Raw genomic sequence first — 27,902 nt, forward strand, 5'->3', positions numbered from 1 at the left:
CAATTTATGCTGACAAAAAAATTTCAAGTTGAATGCCTGCATTAGAAATCAACATCAATTGTTGCTGATTTTTAATAAAATTTTATTCACAACTACCTCAATATGCAATCTGATCTTAATGTTATCTTTGATTGTGTCTTGCCTTTTCTTCATGTTGTATAATCTGGATTTCCTTAATGTTTCTGTTCTATTTATGTTTTGGCCTTCCCTTCTATTTCTGTTGACTATCCTTTCAGCAGATTTATTTAACCTGCAATTCACTCACTAAGTATTCTAACTTACTTCTTGTATTACATTTTTCGTTTTTTCTCATTATTACTGTTTCATCCCGTTTTATTTTATTGATACTACTCATTGTAAATTTTGATTATTTTTATTATTTCTTCATTTTTAGCAATATATCTCTACCATACCAACCCATCACTGAGGATATAACACCAGGAACACCTGTTGATAATACAGAAGTTGACATAGGTATCAAAACTCCACTCAATACTCCTCATCTCTTCAAAAATATAAGAAAATCTGTCTTACAATCTCGAGAAAGAAAATCTGTTTTACAATATCGAGACAGACTTAAAAAATCATGCAACCGTTATAATAAAGATACACCTTCAGAGAAGTCCAAAAAGAGACCTAGGGAATCTGCTCCTATTATCAGGTCTAATAAAAGGATCAAATTAACAGTAGATGAAAATCATAGTTACGATGAGGTAATTTTTCTAACAATCGTATATGTAATATAATTTTTATTAACCTCTTCAATGCTGAAACGTGACGACCTTAACTTGGTTCAATAATCAGAATAGTTTATTGTGCAAGATTATCTAGAATAGTAAAAACATAGTGGATAAACTTCTTCCTTCTTAAAGTAACTACCTATTATGAAAAAAAAATTATTTATCAAAAAATATGCCTAAATGGCAAAACTTGTTAATGCGTTTTTTACAATTTTCTTTAGAAAAACAGTTATTAATTGCTTTAATTTTGCATTTGATGCTCTAATTATCTTCATTATAATATTTGATAGCTGTTTTCTCTTTCAGGGGCTTTCTTCATTCACCTCTTTCACTTCTGATGAAGTGTTTGAAGAAGATGATCCTCATGATGTAGCAGCTGGTACTCCTAAACATATCATTGACCTAACGAATAAACCTGTCATTACATATCCTTTAACTAGATTTTCCACAAAGCTCCAACAGAATAAACCTATCACTGTGAGAAAGTCTTTACCATCTTTAGATCAAATTCAAAATAAGGCAAAATCTTTAAAATCTAATAGAAGATCTTTACAAATAAGTACTTTCTCGACTACAGATGTAGGTGAAACTATTTCAGAGTCAATGCCTACAATTAAATCCCCAACACCTAAAAAGAAAACTAATAAATTTCAGAAAGAGCCTAATAATGATTTGTCGAATGTAGAAGGTGTTAATAGACTATTTAGAACTCCCAGAGTACCAAAAACACCTAAAAATGATTTAACAAATATACCACCTATAAAGAAGTTTTTTACAACTCCTAAACAAGTAAATTCACCTAAAAATGATTTGACAAGTATCCCACATATCAAAAAGATCTTCGCGACTCCCAAAAAGGTCAATTCACCTAAAAATGATTTAACAGATATACCAAGTGTCAAAAATTTCTTCGCTACACCAAAAAAAGTAAATTCTCCTAAAAATGATCTAACAAATATACCATGTGTCAAGAAAATCTTCACCACTCCTAGAAAAGTAAATTCTCCTAAGAACGATTTGACAAAAGTACCGAATTTACGAAAAATTATGTCTCCTAAACAACAAAATTCTCCTAAAAATGATTTAACTGACGTAAGAGGAATAAAGAAGTTGTTAGAACCTCCTCGAGAACCCAAAGAGCCTCTTAATGATTTAACTGATGTTCATGGCTTGAAAAAATTGATGAGGTAAGTAAGGGTAATATGTAAATATTACTTATTACAAAAAGTGCATAAATGAAAACTAAAAATTCATCCCAAAATTTAATTCGTTCAAAGATAGCATAAAAAATATAAAATTCTTTATTATACCAACTTCCTGAACCGTTAAATGAGCAGCAAAAATACAATTTTTCCTCAATATACTAAATTTCATCAGCTTTAATTTTTTTTCTGATGTATAATTTTGAATCCATTTTCCACATTAAATACCTGCTTTTAAAAAAATACTGTTTGCGTTATTAGCTGCTTAAGGTAGTTCTACCACAAGTGTCAAATGTATACTATTTGTAGTTTGATTAGTGTACTATTTATATTTGGCAACGCCGCGTAAAGGAAAAGAGATGTATAACACTAATATTTCCACATACTGCGTACTGTACACGTTCAAATTTCGCGCGCGTCATCTCGTCCGCAGTGTTGCCACGTATAAGTAACAAAACACTTTTTTTAATTATTTACTAATTGTTCTTATCACAAGCCCTGAAGTTCAAATTTCAAATAACCAAAATGTCAAGAAAGTGTTTATCTTCTCATTGATACTAGTTTCACTGAAATCTGAACGTCACGCTTTGTGAAATAAAGGATAAACTCGGACCAACCATAGGCATCAATGGAAAAAGCAAAAAATTTTTTATGCTAATATCTTTTTTCCAATTCTTTGTAGACCTCTGAAAATTTAATTGGTTGATTATTTTATAATAATATACTAATATTCCTAGTTTCATTAAATTCTGAATGCAAAATCTATAACCGGTAGTACTACTGGTTAAGTTTATATAATAAATATTTAATTCTAGACATGTGACATGCTAAATCTGTGGCACTCAAATTTTTTTGTGAGAAAATTTGAAATAGATTCATTTTTCTATCAATATGAGATAAACAAGACAATCAAACTATTCTAGTACCGCAGCTGTTGGTCTGTTTAAAAGTCATACCCGAACAGTAGTTTATAGTGGGTTATAGTTATCACTATTACAGTCATTTCAAACCATCTATGTCATCATATTTCTTCTTAAAAATGATGCCACACTTGTAAATTAAGTTCTATGTTACAAGTCAGATATTATTAGTGTGTATTTAGTGGATACTTAAATTTTTCATATTTCAGTACGCCCAAAGCCCAAAAACAACCATTGAATGATCTTAGCGACGTTGAAGGAGTTGCAAATATTTTCAATACTTCAGTTAATCAAAGTTTAAGTAACGCCAGCGATATAGAAAATAATGAAGATCTATTTAATAGAATTTTCAACAAAAAAGTCCTGAAAACGTACAGATCAAAGAGCATGTCTCCTCAAAAACAATTCGATGCTTATGGGGCCATCAGAAAATCTATTGGAGATCAACCTGAAGTTAGCCCCCGAGTTTCTGTTTGGGTTAAAGAACAGAAGGAATTAAAGAAAAAGTAAGTAAATTTTTTCAAATCAAAGGAGTAAACAAATTTAGAATCAAGACAAAAGTGTATCCATAAGTAAAGAAATTTAGATGTTAAAAGACTCCATTGTTATTTAATAAAATCATGTTTACCTTCAAAAATTTATAGTAATCCACAAATGAATCAAATGCAGCTTTTGTCTTAAATATTAATATTTCATTTGTTTTATAGGGTTGCTCCAGTAATACGAAGTAAAGGAAAAAACAAAAGAAAAGAATTTGAAAATGTCCAGTGCCTCACAGTGTCTTTAACAAAAGAGAAAACAGATGCTTCTAAAGAATCAGAAAAGGTCAAAACAAAAGAAGAGCTTAACTTCAAAACTTTGGAAACAAGAAGTACCCGGAAGAAAAAGGAAAATAACGAAATGGAAATTGCTAGTACTTCTGAAGAAATAGAAGGAAGAAAAGACGTTGAAATTGACTCAGATATTCAGAACCTCGAAGGTTCATCTCCAAATAAAAAAACAAGAAGCAAGTTGAAAGCCGCACACATTGTTGAAGAAAATGCAACTCCTAATTCTCCAAAGCCCGTTAGAGGAAGACGAAATGCTACCAAGAAAGTAAAAAAAAATGAAGAAACAGTTAAAGATACAGTGTTTGCTGCTGATACAGAAGTCATCACTTTGGATTCTTCCAAATCTAATAGGAGAAGACGAAACAAAACTAACAGAACGATTTCAAATGACACAGAACCCATGACTTTAGATTCTCCTAAGCTAGTTAGAGGTAAAGCTATTAAGAAGGTAAAAGAAATCGAGAAATCCTCTAAAGATACTGTGACTGTTAATAAGGAGAATATTACAAGTAATAAAGATTTAGACACTTTAGATTCATCTAAACCTGTTCGAGGAAGAAGAAACGCTACCAAGAAGTTGGAAGATACTGAAGAGGTAACAAGAAGTATAGAGGCGACTACTAAGAATGTTAGGGGAAATTGGAATGCTAGTAAGAAGGCTGAAGAAACAGAGAAATCGGTGGAAAAAATTGCTACATTTGATTCACCTAAATCTGTTTCTGGAAGAAGAAATGCTTCTAGAAAAATAGCAGAAATTGAAGAACATGTTGAAGATATTACATCAATGATTAATGGTGATATGAAAACCACTGTTAGAACAAGACGTAATGCTGGCAAGAACAACACACTAGACATAGAACATTTAGTAGAAGATTCACCTAAATTGACTACTAGAGGAAGAAGGAATAAAAAAATAGTAAATTATGCTGAATCTTCAGAGAGGGTGAAAACTAATATACCTTCTGTGGAGGAAAACCGAGTTGTGGATTTGCCAAAAGTTAAAACAAGAGGAAGAAGAAATATAAATAAAAACGAAAATATTGATAATTCCTTACAAGAAACGTCTAAGGAAGAAACAGTAGTTGGGAAGAGAGGCAGAAAAAATGCTACTAGGAAGAACACCTTGAGAAACACTTCATCTGCGCCAAACTCCGAATCTGAAGTCAAAAAACAAGTTGATACCAAATCTATTTTACAGGAATCTAATTCTGCTGTTGAGAGTCCAAAAGTAAGAAAAAGAAAAATAAATCAAGTTGAATCAAATATAGACGGTGAGAATTGTTCCAATAAAAATACTCCACCTGCTAATAAAAGGAGTAAAAAAAAAGCTGTCGAAGATGTAAAGGAAAATCTTATCGAAAGAGACGTTGAATCAATCAAATCGGCGAAAAAATCGAAAATAAGCAAAGAAATAGATGAAAGTGAAGATAAACAACAACCTGTAAAGAAATCGACGCGTGCAAAAAAGATTGCAAAAAAACATGAATCAGAAGTAGATGATTCGCCTCAGGTAATAATAACGAGAAGAACGAGACGAAAAAAAGTACACTTTGAAATTTAATTTCTTATTGTATACGGTGTGGAAACAACTTGCCGGTTAGGAATATTTCTAATCATTGTTGAAATTTTGTTTACCGACGAGCTGCATTTTGCACTAGAGGAGAAGCAGAATCAAATTCGAACGTTGATAGGTAATGACTAATTCATAGGGCGATTTAATTTTTTGTATAGTTCGTGGCCAAAATATAGTGTACAGCACTAATTGCATAATTTACTATTTCTTTTTTAGATCTGATTTTGGTTAAGTTGAAAGTATAATTAGTGGTTGTTTAAAAACAGTCATTCGAAGTTTAGCTACTATTATTTGGATCATATCATCATTTGTTACAAAAAATATGTGATAATTGGAATAGTTTGGAATTAAAAGTATGTAACATATAAGATTTTATCAAATTGGAATTTCTGGAGTTGTTTGTGATCTTTATACAACCAATAATTACAATTACACCGTCTTTGGAGTTTTCTGTAGGTCACTGGTATGTATCCGACTCGATGGAAAAGACAGTGTAATTGTGAATGTTGGTTTAGTGGTAATAAACAGTTTGGTATAAACTTTCATTATCTATACTCTAATTGTTTAATGTTGTTATCAACCCCACTTTTCCACTATTCAGCTCTCAATTATTCTAATTTGATCTAATCTTTTTTAATTTATTGATTTTAATACCATTCTTAAATATTCACATGCACTTTTCAATTAAGTAGCTTCATATTCTTAATTATTCATAATTATTCTTCTGCAAGATTTTTTTTAAACTTTATTCTTTGTTTTATGAAAAAATTTAAATTATTATCTGATAATCAGCGAGACAGTTGAACTAATTTGCTCAAGTATCACTTTTGTAAGCGAATACAGAAAGTACGTTGTAAGTAGGTCATTTTGTATTTTCATTTACTGGGTGTTGAAATTGTCCCACACTGTATACTAACACCATATGATTTATTTGATTTTTTTATTTGTTGATTTCTAATGATACTGAAATAATTTTTATAAACCCCTGTTTTATAATTCAATGATAAAACTGAAATCCTATCTTTATATCTGTAATTCAGTAAATTTTATTTTTTCATAATATAATTCGAGGGATATTCGTGAATTAAGTTTTATTTTGAACTAGACAAACAGATACAGCAAATAAATTTATATCTCTGACCGCCAAGGAAAGTCTTCAAGTGTCGTAGCAAATTCAAATCACTAGAAGGGAGATTGGGACTGTTTGGAGGATTCTCATAAGGTCAATGTCAAGCATTGTTGAGACTTCTTTGGCGCTTATTCTGAACCAAAAGCTGTATCGTTAATTGATTCAAAAGATCTTTTGAGAACGTAGATATAAAGGAGAGGCTAATATAATGCATTTTATATCCAAGAAGAACATGTTAGATGCAGTGTTTTTAATATTCCTCAATCATCTCCATAATTGTCATTTTATACTTGTTTATGTTTTATTGTCTTCGCCAAGAAGTGATTAATGTACTATAATTCCTGTATAAATTTATCTCATCGTATATTTTAGTATTCTCATTTTTATTATTATTTTTGTTGCTCAAAGTTCTACCTCTGACCGCCAAACAAACGGAATTTGATCAGAGATGTTTGCTCCAAATGTTCACATTCTGAACACTGTATCATGCTGTTTTATCATGGTATCACTTCGTATATCTCACCGATTAATCAATGAATCAAGGGGATGGTTTGCTAATTAATTCCCATCTCAATGTTAAAACAACTAACAGAAAGTTGCAAATATCGTCATGATGCAGATAAACTTATTTTATGAATATTTCTCATTTTGATAAAATCAGTAAATAAAATTTTAAACTACTGATCACTGAGTGATTCTGTAACTGATCCAAAGTTTTCTATATTTAAATAAAAAAGAATAGGATGCTTTCTAATAGCCTTTTAAAAGAGGGAATTTTTGTGATATATTTTTTTGTCAAAAAAAATTTTTTTTGTTCTCATAACACATTGTATAGTTTTGTACTCCATTAGAACCAAATCATTTCAATTGCTTGAATATTGACAGTTTGATCCCAATTTCTACTTCTTAACAGGTTACAATAGGATTTTGCAGCAAATTGCATAAAATAATGAAATTTTGGAAATATTTTTGTATCTGTCCGATTTAGGATCACTATAAAAACACGTTAATTTGGCGTTTTCGAGGTCGCAAAATCCATTTATCGAGGTCCAAGAAGGGAATTAGTTCAGTTTGCGGTTCAGCTTTTTGAAGCGGATTCCTTTTGATTATAAAAATATCGCATTTCATAGAAAAATATCCTTTTCCTCAGTTAACGGCTAATTAAAATTACATACATTAAGCTAAAGTATACCTAAATAGAAAATAGATCCGTTCCTTGGTCTGCTTTGAAACATCGAAGGACAGTTACCAATTCGAATGTAAATGGAAGTTAAATAAATTAAAACAGGATCAATTATTTTTACTTTTTCCAATTATACGTCTTTCTCAGCCAAGCCTTCGACTCCTACAAATTGGACCCTCCAAAAATAATCTTTCGTTCAATTTTAAATCCAGTTCAAAAAACCGGAAGTGAACCAATCCATTGTTGATAAAGTGGTACTGGTACTAATATATACAGAACCTCGATAAATGGATTTTCGACCACGAAAACGCTACGTTAACACGATTTAATTATTATCCTAAACAGGAATGATATGGAAATATCTTTAATTTATATTATTTAATTAAAAATTGACTTATTTCAGTAGAATTAGTGGAAAATGAAGATTAGATCTTTAATTTGATTTTTAACCTCTAGGAGTATTAACAAAATTACAATGCAGGGAAAAAAATTTTAATATAGGCAACGAACTTCATATTCAATTTTATATTTATTTTACTGGCAGTGTGAATTCTAAATTTATTTTATGTACCTAGATATAGTTACGTGCCAAAATTATATTTTAGATATAGAAAAAGTGGTTTTTTTGGAATGTGTATTTCAAGTCCCACTTGTAGAATTAGTTAATATCACATCATACCTAATATCATAAAACTCTGTCCCCAAGAAAATTCATCAAATATTCAATACATTCAAAATGAATGAGAGAAAGTTGATTGTACCTAATTCATTTCGAAAATCTAATGTCGGTGGTACAGGAATCGAGGACATGTGTATATTTTCGCAAATAATCCTCGAATCGAAACTGTTCGTTCTAATGAAATTCCAACAATTGGAGGGTAAGTTATTTATTTATTAGGCGAGGGGAACGGATCTTAGTGGACGAAAGAACTCTATAAATATTCTCGTGCTCATTTGAACTGAAGTCAGTGCTATTACACTCTTATTCCCTCTGTATACCTTTTTAATCATCCATTTTGGTTGTGTGACTCACTTATTGGAGTATGTGCTTCTATTATATTTGTTTTTTGTAGATTTCTAGTATTTTATTCGTTGAATTCAGAATATCAGAAATAATTTTTTTTATTGTAAATTATAACAATAAAACTTTAGTTTCAGCTTACTATTTTACATATTTTTTTTATATTATAGTTCAATATTATACTTATACAGGAAACATTCGAATAAAAATTATTTTCTACTTTAACATCAGCATATACTGTATGAGTAGTAAAACATTTGTTTATTCAAATATATATGCAGTACAATTCCTTTAAAAGTCAAAAAGTGTGTTGAAACAGTACAGTTTTATGTATACATTGAATAAAATATTGTTTTACAACACTTTTATTCTTTTAAAATAAAAATCAACACTGTGTGTTGCTACAAAAATGTTTTAAGTACCCTCATAATTTAAATTGTATAAAATATTTTAATAAAGATTTTATCTAAACAATGTTGTCATTATTCTATAAAATAAAATTGAGAAAAAGATTCCCTTTTTGTCGATATTTTTCAATATACATGATTTGAGAAAAAAATAGTTTATATACAACTTTCATAAAAATTGGATTGAGACAAGCGAAGGCACACATAGGTGAGCCCTCTACCTCTCTTACCAAACAACTGCTTTAATTAAATAGGCGCAAATCCCTTTAGTTAGAAGACTTTTAATCGGACGCGGTCATCTAAGACACTCTCTTCACCATGGGAGTGACGCTGGTATATGGAAGAGGATGAAACTGCAGACCACGTCATCTGTGAGTGCCAGTACTCACACGAGAGCGTTTCAAACACTTGAGTAAGCATCACAGTGGGTCAGAAAGAATAGGGCAGAAAGTTTGAGATTTTTGAGCTCTCAAACTTCTGCCCTTGTGTATACTATTTTGCACCTTTTTAGAGGCAGAAAGTTACAGTTTTGTGCATTGGTAAAGCTGCACATAAGGAGTAAACTCGGGCATCACGGCGCGCAATTCAGAGCTATTATGCGCAGCTGTACTAATTCACAAATATTTTACTTTCTGCCTCGAAAAAGGTGCAAACGACTCGTACTTTTAACCGATGTATAAAATAAATTTTTCTGTTAGTTCGAAGAAAATTCTACTCAAAACGAAATATTCCTTTAGTAAGGTAGTACTTTATTTTTTATGAAGTGTAATTAACAATCTTTGAAACGGGTATTGGGTATTTTTCGTACAAAATATGTCTACTAGAACAACAGTAAAGCAACCAAAAAAATAAAAGTCAATCACAAGTAAATAACTTATTTTATTTGAAATTCCAGTCTAAAAGATCTTGAAAATAATTAAAAAATCACATTAAAATTTTTCTCATTTTCATATTGTGAGCTTACAACCAAAAGAGACCAAGTAAAACATTTTGCATAAATTGGAATTGAAGTTTAGATACAACTATAAAATCAGAGACTATTACTTCGCAAGTGCATTTTTTTATAAATATATAAAACAGTGATTTGTAATGAATCTACTTAGGAGGCATAATTATTTTCACTTTCCGAAAAAATATAACTTTGTCACCTTCTCCTAAGCAAAAAGATAGACACACTTGACTTAGTAGTCAAAATCAAACTTTATTAACTTACTCTGACACAAAACTGATCTAAGAATTCATCTCCGAATCACTTTCGCACTTAGATGGTTCGGGTACCTTTTTAGTATCAAATGGGATTGATTTATACAAATTTGATGTTTTCACAACAGACTGGTTTACAATGGTAGATTATTTAATGGAATGTCTGTCTGTGCCGGAAATTCATAGAGAATCAGTCGGTATAGTTGTATTTGAAGGGGATACAGTCAGATAATTTATCAGTATTTTTTTCAGCATTTGCTTTATCCCTTTCATGCTGCTTGTAGACTTTATTGGTAATGGCTTCATCTTTAAACTGATTGCACGTGGCGCAGTGATCTTTTTTTGTACCGTGCCATGTTGTACTCTTCCCAAAACGTTCTACAATAGGTTATCACTGATACATAACTTTGACTTCTTTCTATGTCAAGCAGATTTGGTCATATATTGCGAACGTCGTCTTCTTGACATGGTCATTATGGCCAAGATTATTATGACAACATAAGGTAGATGCAAGATTTGGTCATATTAACTCCAAATACCTAATTTTTGACTTGGTCAGCTTCAGTTGTAAGCTAACGACATCAAATTACTATTATTCTGGTGTTGAGTCGAATACGATTTGATAAATAGTCCATTTGAGCTGCAAATGTTGAAACAGTTAGTTTAGACCATATTAACATATTTAAAACTTTTAATCATCTGTTAAGATGATTGAATAAGTGCTTTCAATGACAAATTCCACACTATTTTCTTATATGGTTACAGTAATTTGGCCCATTTTAACTATTTTTGTAGCAATGTTTGTGGAACATCAGATCGAGCTTGATTATAGACAAAATATATATTATAATTCAAAATGCTGCTACAATCTTAAATGTAACCAATTAAATTACACTATCTTGTGCCTTATTAAGAATTTAGCTAATTTTTAGTGTGGATATATGAATTTTGTGTAAAAAACAATACAAAATGATAGCTATGAGCTGGCACTGAATTTGAAGCTATTATTTATCGACTTCAAATAGGCATATGATTCAATATTCCGGTTTGATAGAGTACAAGAGTTTGAATACCTGGGAGTGATGGTAACAAGTGAAGGAGACGAAATTAAAGAAATTGACAAAAGATTGGCAAAGGCAATAAATCAGCTGGTGATCTAGGAATCCTATTAAGGTCCAAAGATATCTCAAGGGTAGTGAAGCCAAGAATTTACAATCTACGGTGTTATATGGTAGTGAATGTTGGGTCATGAATAAAAAAGAGGTAAACAGGCCGAATGCATGGGAGAGAGGAGTGTTCAAGATGAATGGAGAAAAAGAACGAGTGCAGAGATTAAAAGGTTATATCGTCATGTAGAGATCAACTATATAGTAAGGCAAAAAGACTACGTTGGTTGGGACATATAGCCAGAATGGTGGATAGATGCATGTAAGGAAGACTTACAGAAGTTAGGGATAGCGAACTGGCGCAATGCAGCCGTGAACAAAAGGAGTTTGAGATAAGCAGTAGAGAGACTTGAAGCCATGGGTCTATAAGGCCTGCTGTGTACAAAAATTTATGTAAAACTTTCTAATATTCTTCTAAAATAAAACTAAAAGATGAAAAGATCTGTATTCTAAAGAGAATTCAGGAGTTTATCATACTTAAAAATTAAAATGGTTAATAGAAATATCCAGTTGATTTTTTCAAAAAGTCTAAATATGGAGTAGGTGCTTATGGATGAATGTATTTTTTGAATTTGATATGTGTTATGGGTTTCCAACCCACCATCAAAAATTAATAAACAAAAAAAAAAGGGGAAGATTGGTTAGAATCTACATTTCGGATATTCTGAAGATTCTTTAGCTAATGGTATAAATTACATTTATATTAAGTGCAACCTTGACAGTATAAGTTACCATAATGTTCATATATTTTCTCAATTAAGCACCAAATACTGTTATCTAAATATTAAATGAGTTTTGTTTTGTTGAATAAAAATATACCACAAGTCGATAAAAATCTGCAGTTGAATGTAGTTCAACTCACTTAGATTGTCAACAGCACTTTAACTTCCGTAATACAATCAACAGCAATCTCTCTAAGCACATTTTCACAAGTTACACCCTTAATATCTCCAAACTCTTATTATAACAAATTGCAATCCAATCAGGTTGTGTTGCTCCCCATTGAATTTGATTAACTTCACCTTCTGCTGCTGTATATGCTAAAATTGGGTCTTCGATAGCTCTGGGCATTTGCTGAATATCCCATATAAGAGCTTGATGATCATCTCCAGCTGTGCATATATGACAACTGGAGTGAGGAGCCCAAGCTATGCCATTTACACATGCGCGATGGTTGTTAAGTCTGGCTACTGGAGTGCATGGCACTCTTACATCCAGTATGATAACCTGTTAAAAAAGAAGTATTAATTTTATCATGTTTTACCCTTCTAGTAAAACTTATTATGGGTTACAGAGTACAGAACTTTTCTTAACTTTAATGAAAATTTCTTACTTCACAAGCGTCCATAGCTATTGTTGCTAAATAGTTTGGATCTTGTTTATTCCAAGCCAGCCTTAACAGTGGTGTATGTGTATGATCTTCATAAATAATTGTAGAGTGCTCTAAGTGTCGTAAATCAAACATTCTGACTGATCCATCTGCTCCAACAGATGCAAACATGTCTCTTCCTCCTCCTGCCCGAGAAAATGCAATATCATAAACTTCTTTATCATGAGCAATGAGCTGAGTCTTAACATGGCCTGAGACTAAGTTAACTCGACCCATTACCTACAACAAACGTATGTCGAAAAACAATTATTTGAAGGTACACATCTTGAAGAACATGATGTTGGCAAGAGATTGTTTTTCAACAGAAGTATTAACAGAGTAAAGAAAAGTAATATAGAATAACAACAGAAAATTGATTAAATGTAGTGGAAAAAAAGATATAAATATGAAAAATCACTCATTTTATCATTTTTCCTATTGGCACAAATAGTAACACTTTAGAGAATAAGTGTCAATGTTTTATTTTTATTTAATTATGATGAAAATGGTTAATACCTTTTTGATATGTCTGTCTTATGATAACAGACATTGAATAATAACGACATTTTTACCTGCCCAGTCTCCAATCCCCAAATGGTGCATGTTGTGTCAATAGATGAAGTACCAACCAAATTGGGATCTACTTCATTCCAATCAAAACTAGTTAAAGGTGCACAAAAATCTGAATTTTTGTTATTGTTTAAAACACATTCAAGTCTTGTGTCAGGTTCACCTGCCCTCCATATTCTTAAGTAGTCACCACTATAAAACATTTAATAATCATCTTAGTATCCCTATTTACTGTTTTAGATGAAAATGTGTATGTATCAATGTTATTTACCTAGTCGCTAGTAAATCGGGAAAAATTCCTTTGCTATCAGGTATCCACATAATTTTAGTTGTTGGATATGGATGGTCAAAAGTACTCTTTGATGAAAATTCACTGTTGTCTTCATCCAATGAAACAATTTGAACTTTATTATTATATTCTTCAACAAAACTTCCAAGAGCAAGTCGGAATCTTTTATCCGGTCTAACAGACCAGTTCATACTATATAAGGGCCATGGGGCGACGTATTTGTAAATTTCTTTGCGTTTCCCACCAGGGACAACTCCCGAGTGGGCCATTTCTACAAAGGTATTACAATATTTCAGCTAATCCACCAAAATAAAGTATAAATATACGTGCCAACAGTACTAACCTATGAAATTTTTGTTAATATTGTTGTTATTAAAAATGTGTATTTTTGTTTATAGCAGTCGGCTTGACCTTGACAAGTGACATCCGACTAATACAATCGGTAAAATTGGAGCAACAAAGCCAGATCTATGATTGATTTCGCAATTTCAAAGAAAAATTTTTCACATTCCACCTTAATCTTTTTGATTTGTGCACCTAACCAATGCATGTAGAGCTAATAGTAGTAAATCGAAGTATGATTCGATCTGGATGTACATTGTAGTAAATGGTTAAACTATAGTACAATATAGACGTTAACTAGAAACAGAGAAAATGTATCCATAATATTAATAAATAAAAGGTTACTAATAGAAACTGAAGATATGGAAAGAGGGGAGGGGAATGGGTAACAATAATTACGGGAAAGAAAAGGAAATTTTAAGTGGTCACTAAATAATGTTTATTAATGAATTTATCTTTAATATTTTAAATTGATGTGGCAACTATGTATATTCACGAGTATTCGGAATCAGTTATTCAAACCTAAAAGTTGAAGATAATATATTTATTCAAATAAATATCTAATATTTTTATAAATTCCAATTCACTTTCTAGATGCACCTAATTCAATCAAATATAATTTATAGATTGCCAAAAACATCTATTTGCCTTTAAATTGATGTTTAGAAACAGTGTCATATTAGTGTGTTTACAAGTATAAAGTATAAATTTTAAACTGTATATATTACTTCAAAATGTACACAAGGGGATTTATTTTGTTAAGAAGACTGAGCACGGATTCGAAAAATACGAAATTCTTCACAACTCCTATTTATTATGTGAATGCAAGTAAGTTAACCTAATTAATGTTCACTATCAAGCTTCACATGTACACACCATTTTAGACAGAACCGTATCATTTAAAATTTAATGAAATTTTTATTGGTTTTAAACAATCAGTTCAAACGGCAATTTTTCTCCTTTAAGAGCAGCTATAATGTTTTTAGCAGTAACTACACCCATTTCATTTCTAGTTTGTATTGCAGCACTTCCAATATGTGGTAAAACAACACAATTTTTCATTTTAAATAATGGATTATCTAAAGGCAAAGGTTCAGGTATCATGACATCTAGTCCAGCTCCCCAAATAGTTTTATTTTGAAGAGCTCGGACTAAAGCATCTTGATCGACTAGAGCTCCTCTACTTGTATTAATAAAAACCGCCGTAGGTTTCATTTTTCTGAAAGCATCGTCATCAAACATATTCTTAGTATCTGGTGTTAGAGCAGCACTTACACTGATGAAATCACTTTGGCTCAGAAGTTCATCAAACTTTACTCTCTCAGCACCTATTTCTTGGGCTTCTTTTCTTTCAGATCTATTGTAATAAATAATTTTCTTGGGATTAAATGCTTTGAGAATTTTCGCTATTTGTTGGCCTATTCTTCCAAATCCTACAATTCCCACAGTTGAGTTTTTTAAGCCTGGTCCACACATCCAAAATGGGGACCACGCTTGCCATCCGCCTGTTCTAGCCTCTTCATTTGCTTCGAAAAGTCTTCTACTAGTTGCTAAAAGGAGAGCGACAGCAAGTTCAGCTGTAGCATCTGTTAGCGTGGAAGGCGTATAACCTATTTTTATATTTCTTTTTTTAATTTCTTCTGTGTCCAAGTGGTCAAATCCCACAGACATAGTAGCAACTATTTTTAAATTATCACCAGCTTTGTCCAGAACAGCGGCATCGATTTTATCAGTTAACATACAGAAGAGCGCATCTTTATTTTCAATATTCTTGAGTAACTCTTCTCTGGGAACTGGACCTTCTCCTCTCCAAGAAGTTACTTCACAGCTGTAAAAAAACAAAACAAAGATTCAGTCATATATATTTCTAAGGAAGCGTCCATAAACAACGTTGTCATATTACAGTCCTTTTGGAACCCCTCCTTCCCTGCTCGTAGCCTAACGTAGCGTTTTCAAGATCCCGACCCCTCCTGATGCTACATGTTTTTGTTTCACAATATTTCACATTTTCTATTACATTTTTATTAAGAAAATATTAACAGTTCATTATTTTGTGAACAATGTATTTATTATTGTTCCTGAAAAATAAGCATTTGTGTACCAAAGAAAATAAACTAAAAAAAATATGTAGCTTTGCTCTCACTTCCCCCTTATCCCCCCCTCTTGGTCGAGCTACGTGGTTTATGGACGTTCCCTAAAAGATTAGTGTTGTGGACATATCCCACGGTATTTGCGACCTATTTAAAATATACTTAATACTTTATATCATTCACACACCATTCAAGCAGTTTCCATAATTTTCAACAAAATTTCGTTTAATAATAAATCCATATGAAGCAGTGAATACGAATTTCAATTGAAATAATTTATATCTAAATCTATTATATTTAAAATTTATAACAGATACAAATGTGATAAATTATTTGTGCTTTTTTTTGATATTTATTAACCATAATTTATTTTTGTGATGCTGAATACGGTCCTGTCAAATTTGCAATATTGAGTTTAGGTTAGGTTAAAACATGGTATGCTGATTTATAGAGTATTTTGTCAAAATTTACGAACGAGATTAACTTACTGTTCTCTTAATAAATCCAAAGCTTCCTTGTTGACTTGTCTTGTCACGTAAACTGATGGTTTTCCCATTTTTCCGGCTATGTAACGTTTTGGAATGTATTTATATGCTTCAATGTTTGAAAGTGTAGGTCTAACTGAACACGCAGTAGCTAAATTGTACAACGATATAATATGCCGCGCCATTTTTATATCTCCATTTTTTTGTATGTAGATGTCAAATTTGACCTTTTATCGTTTTTAAATAATGTAACCTAATAGAGTTTAATCTTCATATTACGTAATATATTTTAGTATACAAAAAAGTGCCAATCCTTATTAAGAGGAGTGCTCAAATTCTGAAATATAATGAATAAATAATTTTGTAGAAAACTGAGATATAGCATTAATATTTAAAAAAATGATCTTTTTATGTATCAGTTTAATACCGTCATTTTATCAGAAAATATTTGAAGGTCATCATTTTCATTCAATTTTAAATATAGTTGAAATGTATTGATTAAGTTATAATACACCGACGTATACTTAACTTCGTATAATACAAATACTATGTTCGAGCATTAAAAGTTGTGTTGTATGAAAGGAGAGAAGTTTAGCACTCCCCTTGACAAGGATGGAACACATATGGTTAAGAGAGAGCACACTTAACCAAAAATTTTTTTTGTGAACAACAAATGCAGAATTCAAGAATTTTGAATGAATTTATGAAAATAGTTTATAAAACGAAATAAATTGTGTTGCTACTCTCATTCATGATATGAGTACTTTTATTTTGATAATTCATATTTTTCTTCTTATTCAAGCTTCTAGTTAGCTATCGTTATAGAGTATATTGAAATAATGATAGATATATCAGCGAAACATTTTTTGAGAAATTTTAATTTCCATGGTGCATATTTGTATTATTTGAAACTAATTGAAAAAAGTAGAAAAATTGCATTTGAATACATTTCTCCAAAAATTGTTGTATCTACTCATATTACTAAAGTAATAATATAAATTTGAGTAAAATGATTTTGAAAATATTCACATTTTATAATTTGTAAAACAGAAATTCACAATTTGAGTTGTAATGAAATTTTTATAGTTGTCATATAAAATTTAACTAATTTAAATTTGGATAAAATATGGCGGTTTCATGCTATTCTGTTAGCTACTATTAGTTAGTTGTAGTCATGTAAAAACTTAAAAGACGATAAAAATGTTTGAGAATATTGTGATTTATTGTTCATAATTGACTTTCTATCGGTTCATATTTTAATTTTATTTGGAATAACTTCGAAAGTGGATAAAATATGGCGGCTCAATAGTCTAGAATCCAAAATAACAGAAGTAACTTACGTATAGATGTCAGGCAAAAACAATTTTATCGATTGAGCCAAAACAGTATGCGTTTTCCATATTTTCAATTTAAATTTCATAAATATTTGGGATTTTGAAGCTAATTTCTATAATCTTCTAATTACATGCTGGTAGTTTTAATATTAACGTCAATTCTATATACTTTATATTTTAACCAACAAATATTTAAAAATGAAAGTAAATGGTTAGACATTCAATTGCAGAACCCCACATTGGTCACCTATATAGTTCGTTAATAGCAGACGCTGCTCAAAGATGGCAGCACGTCTATCAAAAAAGCTCGTTCGTCAAATTTTCAACAGGTACTGACGAACACGGTTCGAAAATTCAACAGGCAGCCGAAAAAAACAACACCACTCCTGATAAATATTGTGATAAAATTTCGTCCGAATTCCAGAAAATGGTTTCAGAATTTGATATTAATTGTACAGATTTTATTAGGACTAGTGAGACGAGACATAAAGACACAGTCGCTAAGTTGTGGGTAAGTACGAGGGTAGATCGATTTTATTTCGTCGGCATTATGTTTCATAATTGATGGTTATATTGCACAGTTGGCTTTAGAAATCTCCATTTCCAATAAGAATTTGTCTTACGTAGAGAATATGTGTAATTTTAGAAAAATTAATGCATAAATAATTGCTCAACTTAAATAAGTGCGAAATTTGATTGACTTTTAACTGTTGTCAACATGTTGTGAGTCATCGAGTACTGATTGACTAGCGCGGTTCAAACACTTGTACATATTTTACAGCTTGGCTGATGATGCCAAAAAATTCAAGCCATATCTGAAGATCTGACAAAGCTTTGTGCCACCCATCCGCCTGAAGGATGCAAAGGTGAAAAGGTAATCTCTTAATCGCGAATTAATGATTACCTCCAGCTGCGGAAAAACTAGAAAAACTAGGGGGTTTGCTCTAATCATCTGGTTGCTGTCAGTCTCTTATTTAAATACCGAGGAATTTTCAAATATTGGATCTAGTGGAAGAATTTTGAATCAAAACCAGTTCGGATGATTCTTCAATCCTTGTGAGCCTTCATGTGTCAAGATGAGAGGGCGACCAAAAGTACTTCAAAGGCATTGCCCAGGCAACTTAGGATGATAAGCGTTTTGCATTCGATTTCTTGGTTCAATGTATTTTAGAAATTTGTTAGTAATACCACCCAAACCAGCAATTTACGTATTCTTCAATGACTTGAGAGCGTCTTCTATGTCGGATTCTTTCATTTCCACCACGTCATTAATTACTACACTATCTTGTGTATTTTTTTTGAATAACTTGATTCCACCTATTCCCCAATTTATCCATTCTTTTTTTTGTAACATTCGCTTTCGTAGGTCGTAAAACTCTTCCTCATGGAAAACTTTTTCTAATAGATATTCTTTATTTGTCCAACGAAAACTTATGTTTTATTTAGGATCTGTTTACTATAAGATTCCATTGGTTCTAAATATCTTTATTAGAATTTATTATTATTTTTTCCTTACGCTTCCAATAGAACTACGGAATTTCACTAATTTTGTTCCCCTACACGCGTTTCTAATGTTCATTTGATGCTTTCTTTTATTTTCTTTGTGTTCCAAAACTTTTAGAGGGCTTGCTTTGATCTTGCTTGGTATAACTCTCTTACGGATATATCAGTATTAGTTATTTATTAGTTTATTTTTTATAGTAGTTGATCATAGTCATTTCGTACATGAGTTAAAAGTCCTAACCGTCAAAAGTCGACCTGAATGTATTAGTAGCTTTAATACGAGGCTGGGATTAGCTGGGACTGGTGGCACACGATGAAACAAATGTTTCTTCTATTTCAGAGAGTATTGAATGATAGCAATCATATATATTTATCAAAATATGAAGGATGGTATTGCGTTTCAGATGAGACATTTTTGACAGAATCTCAACTGAAAGAAGTAACAGTAGAAGATGGTAAAAAAATTCTAGTATCTGAAGAAAGTGGAAATCCTGTCGAGTGGAGTAGCGAGGAAAATTATATGTTTAAATTGAGTGCTTTCCAGGACGATCTTAACTACTGGCTCAAAAATAATGGTAAATATTTATTTTTGAAAAGATTGTGAATACGTAATTTCTTCATTGCATGGGGACTATCAAGATGTGTGAAATGATTGATATATACTCGTGAGCGAAAAAATCGATACTCCTGCAATCGCAAGTCACTGACAAAAAACACAAAATTGCATTTTTCTTAGTAAAATCTTAAAGCTAACGGTATTAGCTTTAAAATGTTGTAAAATATTGTCTGTCTAAATAAATTCCTCAATGGATTTCCATGTGATTTCGACCAACAGATAGATTACTTTATGAGAACGGTTTACATGTACGAATTGTCAATATTTTTTTGAAATTAGTTGAAATATGGGTATTATTATCGCTACATTTTATCAAACAAAGCCATTCGCTGCGTCTCTCTGTCTGTTTGCTATAAACCCAAAACCCACTAAGAAGATTTTGATGTGGCCGTTTTAATCAGCCACAACGCGTTATGGATCTTCCAGAACATCCATACCGCGACATAGACGACCACATCGCGTATAAAGAAAGCCATAATGCGTTCTGAGCATTTCAATTTTTCTTATTTAATTAAAATATTTCTAACGGTGAGGTGAATTTATACACACTGTCTTTTACTTATCTAATTTACTTACACACTCACACTAAACACTAAAAAATCAACTTATCATTACGTCTACTATTACTTAGTTTTATATATTCACTCCCGCTGCTAAACAAGCACGATTTTATACCAGAAAGGAATTTCTAGAAATTAAATAAAGAAACAAATGAATAGGAAGGCCTTTCTGGAAGTTGGTTTTAAAAAAATCAATATAAACAAATCGTAAAATACGTTCTGGAAACTTTTTTTGTGACCAGCGCGTTTACCAAATTTTAGACTCTCATTATAATCGCACAGGACCGGCTTCATGTTCCATGACGCTGAGGAGTTTGTAACGATATGAATTAAAATTAAAAAAAAATATTAGCCACTACTTAACCTAACCTAAACTTATGCCCGCCCTCGTTAAACGGATTATCGAAAATTGCTTAGGTTATGATAGGTAGTGGCTAAGATTTTATTCAAATTCAAATTCATATAATTTGTATGACAACTTTCCCAAAACAGCTATACCGGATTCCTGCAAATATTCAACGCTCCAAATGCATTGGCTTTTATAACGGCGTCGACGCGATGTGGTCGACCATGTCGCGGCGTTGTGGATGTTCTGAAAGATCCCCAACGCGCTGGAGCTGTTTAAAACGCTTACTGAACGTTTTCGGACTTCATTTATAACATTCCATTTTATTAAACATTCTTCTTCAATAATTATGTGTTGAATTTCTTCAAACATGATTATTTTCGACATCATTTGATGAAGCATTAATTTTATTCCAGAGGACGCGATAAGACCCAGAAAATTTCATAAGATACTTCTTGATCTAATAAATAAAGATGATGGTTTACAAGATTTGTCCGTATCTAGACCGACTTCAAGGGTTCAGTGGGGTATACCAGTACCCGCCGATCCATCTCAAAAAGTTTACGTTTGGTTGGATGCCTTAGCAAATTATTTAACTGTCTCCAAGTATGCATCCGACGAGGTAACTTTCAAAAAATGCTGGCCTCCAGATGTACAAGTCATTGGAAAAGATATTTTGAAGTAAGAACACTGCTTGAATTTCAAATTATCCAATATATAGTAGGTCGTAGAAAAAAGTGCATATGTGAGGCTGGTGGTTTATCGGTCCGTCAAACTCAAAACAGCACAATATACTTTTTAGGTTTCATGGAATTTACTGGCCGGCGTTTCTTTTAGCGGCGAAACTTGAGTTGCCAAAAATGATTTTCTGTCATTCTCATTGGACTGTGAATAGTGAAAAAATGTCGAAATCTAAAGGAAACGTCGTTTGTCCTATTGAAAGTGCGAAGAAGTATACCACAGATGGAATGCGATATTTTCTTCTTCGCGAGGGGGTGGCGCATAGTGATGGAAGTGAGTAATAAATCACATCACTCAATAAGTCGTGTGACTAACTAAGAAAAACACATTATTTTTGCCAAAAAGCGATTTTATTTATCAATGTAATCTCCTTCAAAAGCAATAAAATCATTCCAACACCTCTCTAATTTTTCGATGCCGTGCTTGTGGAAGGATTTGTCTTTTGCCTTAAAATAGGCCGAGCTGACTTTCTTACCGACGTGCATTTTTTTGAGATTAGCCAATAGCCAGTAGTCACTATACGGTGGATAAGGAAGCAATTCGAAGTGGAATTCGTTCAATTTAACCATCGTTGCCATTGACTTATGAATCGGTGGATTTTTTCTTCGACATATGAGGCCGTTTTCCCTTGATTTTTGCATTCAAACGATCCAATAACTCGATGTAATATTGTTTGTCCATTTTCCCTTTTGGGAATTGTTCAAGAACAATATTCCATGTGCATTCCAAGACCAATACTTGCGGGAAACCTGACGAAATTCCAAGGACCCTGCAAGTATAGGAACCATGAAAATCCTTATCTTCCTCCCAAAGGCTCTGAGCAAACTGGGACCACGGAACCCACTAACCCCAAAGCATCAGTTTCTACCAATGTCGAAGCTCTGACCGGAGCTTTTGATAAGGCACCGTTCAAACGTCGGCGACGTCTGTATTAGAATTCTCTACACCATTTGTGTACAGTTGTCTACCAGAGAAACATTTTCCGCGTAAAAATACGTATCGCAAAGCGTAATTCACACCTGGAGTGAGAAACAAATGGAAGCTTTTTTCACGACAAAAATGAACGTTGTTGACAGCTCGCCGGGGCGGAAACTGGAAGAAAGGAAGCCAACCTACATGCTATTCTTGCCAAATCCCGTTCTCAGCGTCCGCAGTACTCATGTATGAACAACCTTCGTATTTGCTACAACTTCGATATTCCATTAATTAACTGAGTTTGCTTTTACAAGTTATCCACTTTCTGCTTATTCTCATTTGCTAAGGTACACTAGGTGTTTAATTACGCCCTATTAAGACCAGGGTCGATAAGTCTTAGAACCCCATTGGGTTCCATTCTAATAGAATGGGAAAGGAAGATAATATAACAAAAATGACAGGAAAAATAAATTTCGTGCGATCTGAGATCGTGAAGTAGAAGGGGGTGCTTGTCCGGCACTTTCGATCACTTCTTACGAAGGTTTTCCGGCCTACGTAATCACACCGCTCTTATTTGAGGTTTAAACCCCACGTTACAAAAGGTTTCACACGTTATGAGGTTTTTCACACAATTTTTCCGTTCGGGAAAACCGGCTGGCATTTTCATATCCGACCTGTGTTGACCTTAAGAAATGATGTACCAAGATGGGGTCGCCAGCTTACAAGCTGAACTGGCGCGCACCTTTTCGACCCTGTTTTTTGTAGCCAGCTCTGGGTCTACGCAAAAGTCTCCAAATTTTTTTAGGCTGGTTATTACTGATAGATTGATTAGTACTATTAAATCGTATCTTATCAGTATCAATTAAATAATTCTAATTTCGAAACGACTTTCTCAGATTACAGCGATATCAAAGTTACCAGAATTTTGAATTCCGAATTAGCGGATACGTTAGGAAACTTGTTGAGTAGGTGCACAGGGACGGCTTTAAATCCTAAACAGATATTTCCCAAATTGAAATCGGATGTTTTGGATGAAATGAAACAAATAGATGTTACCAAAAAATTAATCGACAGTGTGCAAAAGTTACCAGGTAATTTTCAAAGAAATTGATAGATATTTTTTTGTAATTTCAATTTGATAATGAAAAACAGTTTTTGACTTTATTATTGTACTAAAAGTTTCAGTTTAAACGCTCAACCACTTATTGTTTAATCAACATGGGTTCAATTGAAAAATATATTTACACCATTGTACGAGGCAGTTGACTTTTTTTCCCAAAGATCGTCAACTTTGACTTTATTTCGTTATTAATGTCAAGACAAGTCAAGACGGGCTTAAACGACAAGCTAATGATTAATTCTTAGCTTGTCACTTGTCATTTCTTGTCTACGAACTGTAGGAATTACGAGTATTAAGTACTGTGATATAAAAAGAAGTCCATTTGAGTACAATTCACTCGAGTAATACCCAGCTCTGATGACAACAAATAATTTATCAACTACTACGGGTTTTAGAGACTTGTTTATATAGATTACATTCAATTTCCATAATTTTTATCTAATTATTATTATCAATTATCATAATAATTAAAAAGACCTTCTTAGAAATTGAACATAAAACCAAACAAAAAATATTGTAAACGGGTTATAAAAACAATATCAAGAAATTGCAGCCGTATCTTTGAATACTTCCGGGAATTGTAGCTGGCGCATCCACCAAACTTTGGATTCTATTAATATAATACAACAGGACCGGCATCACGGTCTATGGCAGTGGACGAGTTCGTAACCAAAACTTCGACGTTATAGTGATACAATCATAATGAATTAGAAAGAGAAATATAGCGGTATACCGATGTTCTTTCTACCTCTATCAGTAGTTCGGGCCTGTTATCAACTTTATGTTCCAAATACGAAGAGTCTAGTTGTGTTAAATAGTCGAAGATGCATATTTATCAATTTCTTGGTGTATATGTTGAATTATCTGTTTCCTTCAACTTGATTTCGACTAAAGTGACCCTGCTACAGGATGATAAGTCTACGCCTTAGGGGCACTCCTTAATAGCTGTCACTATTTGGATCGTATCTCCGGACTTTCTGTAATTTATTATCATCGTTTAAGGGCTTTCTCTACATTTTCTTCTATTATATCGACAATATTTATTTTTGTAAATGGTCCGTTACTTTTATATATTACCCACACAAATATATGCGTAAAAAATGATGATACGGAGAGATATTTTACACCAGAAAAATTTAAGAAGTTGAAGATTAAATTCCAACATAAATTTAGTTTTAGTTGGTGCCTTTTATCTAATAAATACGATGAAAAATTATTGAGAAAAGTTGTTTGGAATCGACATTCAAATCTCTAAAACAAAATTCAAAATCGTCGTCTATAATTTTTTTGTTTTTTTCCCAAATTGAGGGACTAAATATTAGTAGACAAAGCCATTTAGTCATTTTTATGATATGCATCAACTGTGTAAAATTTCAGTGAAATTTTCAGTCTTAGTTTTGTTAATATCCGCTAGGCCGCAGCAAATTCTGTTGCTTAGTGACAGAAGTGCTGAAACTGATGAGAAAAACTCTGAAAACTCTGAACTTCAATAGTCTACTATAAGAAAAATCTTTTTGACTGCAACTTTGGTATTCATTGTTTGATAAATCAACTCCCCAGAATAAATCGATCGCGTTGTACTTAACATTTTTTAAAGCCATTAACAGTCTCATATAGTGTACCAAATTTGGTATTTTGTAGTTATAAATTAAAGAATTGTAAAGGAAGTTACTTTTTCGAAATTTTTGGTCCAACTTTGAGGCTCTATAACTCCTCTGTACTGTACTGTTCTTATACGGGACACTTTGTATAATGTATTACTAAAAACGGGGGAAAAAGATTAAGATGACCAAATTTTTGGTAGTTGTGATTATAAATGTTATTTTGTGTCCTTACGAAAAAATAATTTCGGTTGAATCGGTTTCCACTATAATTGCTGATGATCTGCGAAATACTTTGCTGATTAAAAAAGTTAATTTTCCTTTAGTTCTTTTTACTGCCAAGTCTCCCTTGGACCCTTCACTGTGAAAATTGAATTTGTACTTTTAATCGAATATGAGCATTCTTCTTCCTGTAATATCATAATTGAGTTTCTAAGTTTCCTCCCAAAAAAACTTCCTCAAATTAAATTTTCCAGTATCTAATGGAAAATAAAAAGTTTTGGTATTGGGAGTTTTGCATTTGAATCATTCAAGATATAGCCTGTAGGTGACATTTTTAATTTGGAACGAAATACATTTGAGTAATTGATGTTTATTCATTGAAATCATAGATATTCGATCAATATTTTATTGTGAAAAAGTCATATATGTAATACTCCTATATGGACATTCGGTTTGGGAAAAAACGTCGCTACGTTACGGTGCCGACAATATTCATTTTCTATCTCGTTCGAGACACTTTCTCTAAACTGCGCATGCTTTAGAATGCGCAGAACCGAGCTGGATCCTCGGAGGATAGAGAAAGCATTATCATTCTATCTTCCTTAGTCCAATTTCCACTTATATAAACTGTACGTATAGAAGTATTACATATATGGAAAAAATGAAACCAGAGACGTCTTTGGTATTCCCCACGCATATGGTTCATACGAGGTCAAAACCAGTTTTTTGTTAATTTGGGGCGGTTCGGTTTTACTTTACAGCGTTGCCTGTATATTCTTTCCAAAGAAATATAATCATAGTTTTTTCTAACTAAACCTATGAATTGTTTTGTTGGTGTGTTATTCAAATAGATCAGAATTTTCTTAAAAGGAAAACAAACCAAATAATGCGATTTTATCAAATCATCATTCATGATAATGGAAAATTACTTGCTCTACCTACAAAAAATCTTACCAATTTTTATTGGTCTCCATGCTAAACTGATGAATTGTTGGAAGTTTTCATCGAAAAATTGATGAGTAAATAGGAATAATAAAAGGTCCTTTGATGATATGTAGGATCTTGATTTACGTCGTGTTGTCTAGGGTATTTTTGGAATAAAACAGTCCGACGGATTAGTTTATAACACACGCAAAAACAAACGTTAACAATGGAAGTTAGAAAAAAAGAACCATGGAGATATAAACGTAACACAATAAAATAATGGTTTATCTACACTTTTTTTGGATTTAAGCGATCCGTCGTCTTTACGTCTTTACAGAATATCATAAATCACCAATGCTCACGTCTTCTGAGCAACTGACTCTCGAGCGCTTTTCGGTCTAATTCTTATGTGACCCCTTTTAAAATTGGAATCGTCACGATCTTGCTGGCTGCCATAAATGATGCCCCGAGGACTGAAAAGAATTGAGGAGAAAAAAACGACAACTAAGAAAAAAAACCCACAATACTATGAAACTAATAAATTGAGGAAATATATTTTCCTACAGGTATAACATATTTTTTTTCTTTTTAGATACGTGTCGTGATTATTATATACAACTAAATTTCTATAAAGCTGTCGATTCAGTTATAGCTACTCTTCATGTGGCAAATCTTTTCTTCGAAACGTTAAAACCTTGGGAATTGAAAAAAAATCCCGAAAATCATGCGAAATTAGACGTAGCTCTTCATCTTACTTTGGAAACATTGAGAATATCATGTATCCTACTGCAACCAATTGTACCGAATCTTGCGAATGTTGTATTAGAAAAATTGAATGTTCCTGAAGACAATAGATACTTTGAAAATGTGAAAACATTTTCTTGGAACATTAAAAATTCTAGTGAGAAACCTTTAAAACCGGAAAAAGTGGTTCTATTCAAAAGGATATTAACTGAAGAAGATACTAAAGTAAAAGTTAAAAAAGGTTTATAATAATATAAAAAAGGATTTTTATTAATTTATTAACATGTTTAAATAAATTTAATTATCTAACTATGTTGTGTTATTTTATCTTCTCCTAGAATTCACCTTCGGTCTCTGAAGATAATTATTTGATTGTCGAAACGCGCATCAGATAATTTAATTGTGAGGGTGTTGGTTTAGTGGTAGAAGTAAAAAGTTATTTAAAAGAATAAAATTTATCTACATTTGTTTAAAAAGCTGCAGATACCTACAAATGGACGTCTTCTGATTACTAACCGCCGTCTGTCTCTATCCTGTCATAGGTTTTCTGTTAGTTCTCTCTTCTGCATTTCCTTATCTCTTTCCAGCTTCTTCGTAGTCTTCCTCTTCTCTTTTTCTCTTATGTCCACTTTAGGACCTGTTCTCTGACAATATTAGTACAGACATATCATATTAGTTGTTTGGTTGTAATGTCATCGATTAATGTGTATCTGACGCGCATTATCTCCCTTATTCTGTCATTTCTTATGCTGTTTCC

General features: G+C 32.2%; 4 protein-coding genes and 1 non-coding gene across 5 annotated transcripts in view; 3 read left to right on the plus strand and 2 right to left on the minus strand.

The window, feature by feature from the left end:
• Positions 1-9,069, plus strand: part of LOC130891073 (uncharacterized protein MAL13P1.304-like) — a 15,888-nt gene extending 6,819 nt beyond the window's left edge. The window contains exons 6-9 of the mRNA XM_057795586.1: positions 395-713; positions 1,047-1,927; positions 3,072-3,368; positions 3,570-9,069. Of these exons, the coding sequence (XP_057651569.1) occupies positions 395-713; positions 1,047-1,927; positions 3,072-3,368; positions 3,570-5,253 (3,181 nt within the window). The 3' untranslated portion in view covers positions 5,254-9,069. The remainder of the gene's footprint in view (positions 1-394; positions 714-1,046; positions 1,928-3,071; positions 3,369-3,569) is intronic.
• Positions 8,684-14,043, minus strand: LOC130891075 (DDB1- and CUL4-associated factor 7). Its single transcript, XM_057795589.1, has 5 exons — positions 13,946-14,043; positions 13,585-13,873; positions 13,316-13,505; positions 12,708-12,983; positions 8,684-12,601 (listed from the first exon to the last, which is right to left on the minus strand). Exons 2-5 carry the CDS (start codon positions 13,869-13,871, stop codon positions 12,308-12,310), a joined length of 1,047 nt encoding a protein of 348 aa, XP_057651572.1. The 5' UTR covers positions 13,872-13,873; positions 13,946-14,043; the 3' UTR covers positions 8,684-12,307.
• A 360-nt stretch (positions 14,044-14,403) lies between these two features.
• LOC130891077 (methionine--tRNA ligase, mitochondrial) lies at positions 14,404-27,455 on the plus strand. Its single transcript, XM_057795604.1, has 7 exons — positions 14,404-14,772; positions 18,084-18,364; positions 19,697-19,931; positions 21,295-21,559; positions 21,681-21,892; positions 23,431-23,625; positions 26,994-27,455. The coding sequence occupies exons 1-7, from the start codon at positions 14,679-14,681 to the stop codon at positions 27,392-27,394; spliced, it is 1,683 nt and encodes a 560-aa protein (XP_057651587.1). The 5' UTR covers positions 14,404-14,678; the 3' UTR covers positions 27,395-27,455.
• Positions 14,739-17,055, minus strand: LOC130891078 (glyoxylate reductase/hydroxypyruvate reductase). The gene is made up of 2 exons (XM_057795605.1): positions 16,523-17,055; positions 14,739-15,772 (listed from the first exon to the last, which is right to left on the minus strand). Exons 1-2 carry the CDS (start codon positions 16,702-16,704, stop codon positions 14,872-14,874), a joined length of 1,083 nt encoding a protein of 360 aa, XP_057651588.1. The 5' UTR covers positions 16,705-17,055; the 3' UTR covers positions 14,739-14,871.
• LOC130892116 (U6atac minor spliceosomal RNA) lies at positions 17,088-17,178 on the plus strand. Its single transcript, XR_009058995.1, has one exon. It is a non-coding gene; the product is annotated as a U6atac minor spliceosomal RNA (small nuclear RNA).
• Positions 27,456-27,902: the final 447 nt, after the last annotated feature.

This window comes from Diorhabda carinulata, chromosome 3 (assembly GCF_026250575.1).
Source record: "Diorhabda carinulata isolate Delta chromosome 3, icDioCari1.1, whole genome shotgun sequence".
Classification (NCBI taxonomy): Eukaryota; Metazoa; Arthropoda; class Insecta; order Coleoptera; family Chrysomelidae; genus Diorhabda; species Diorhabda carinulata.

What these genes read in the sequence shown, in the direction of transcription:
- LOC130891075 (XM_057795589.1), bottom strand. Translation starts at nt 13,871, where the DNA reads ATGGCCCACTCGGGAGTTGTCCCTGGTGGGAAACGCAAAGAAATTTAC. An exon ending in GGGGATTGGAGACTGGGCAG is followed by an intron (nt 12,984 to 13,315) that starts GTAAAAATGTCG and finishes CGTTTGTTGTAG; the next exon opens with GTAATGGGTCGAGTTAACTT. An exon ending in TAGCTATGGACGCTTGTGAA is followed by an intron (nt 12,602 to 12,707) that starts GTAAGAAATTTT and finishes CTTTTTTAACAG; the next exon opens with GTTATCATACTGGATGTAAG.
- LOC130891077 (XM_057795604.1), top strand. Translation starts at nt 14,679, where the DNA reads ATGTACACAAGGGGATTTATTTTGTTAAGAAGACTGAGCACGGATTCG. An exon ending in TATTTATTATGTGAATGCAA is followed by an intron (nt 14,773 to 18,083) that starts GTAAGTTAACCT and finishes ATTCAATTGCAG; the next exon opens with AACCCCACATTGGTCACCTA. An exon ending in CTACTGGCTCAAAAATAATG is followed by an intron (nt 19,932 to 21,294) that starts GTAAATATTTAT and finishes ATTTTATTCCAG; the next exon opens with AGGACGCGATAAGACCCAGA.
- LOC130891078 (XM_057795605.1), bottom strand. Translation starts at nt 16,704, where the DNA reads ATGGCGCGGCATATTATATCGTTGTACAATTTAGCTACTGCGTGTTCA. An exon ending in TTGGATTTATTAAGAGAACA is followed by an intron (nt 15,773 to 16,522) that starts GTAAGTTAATCT and finishes GTTTTTTTACAG; the next exon opens with CTGTGAAGTAACTTCTTGGA.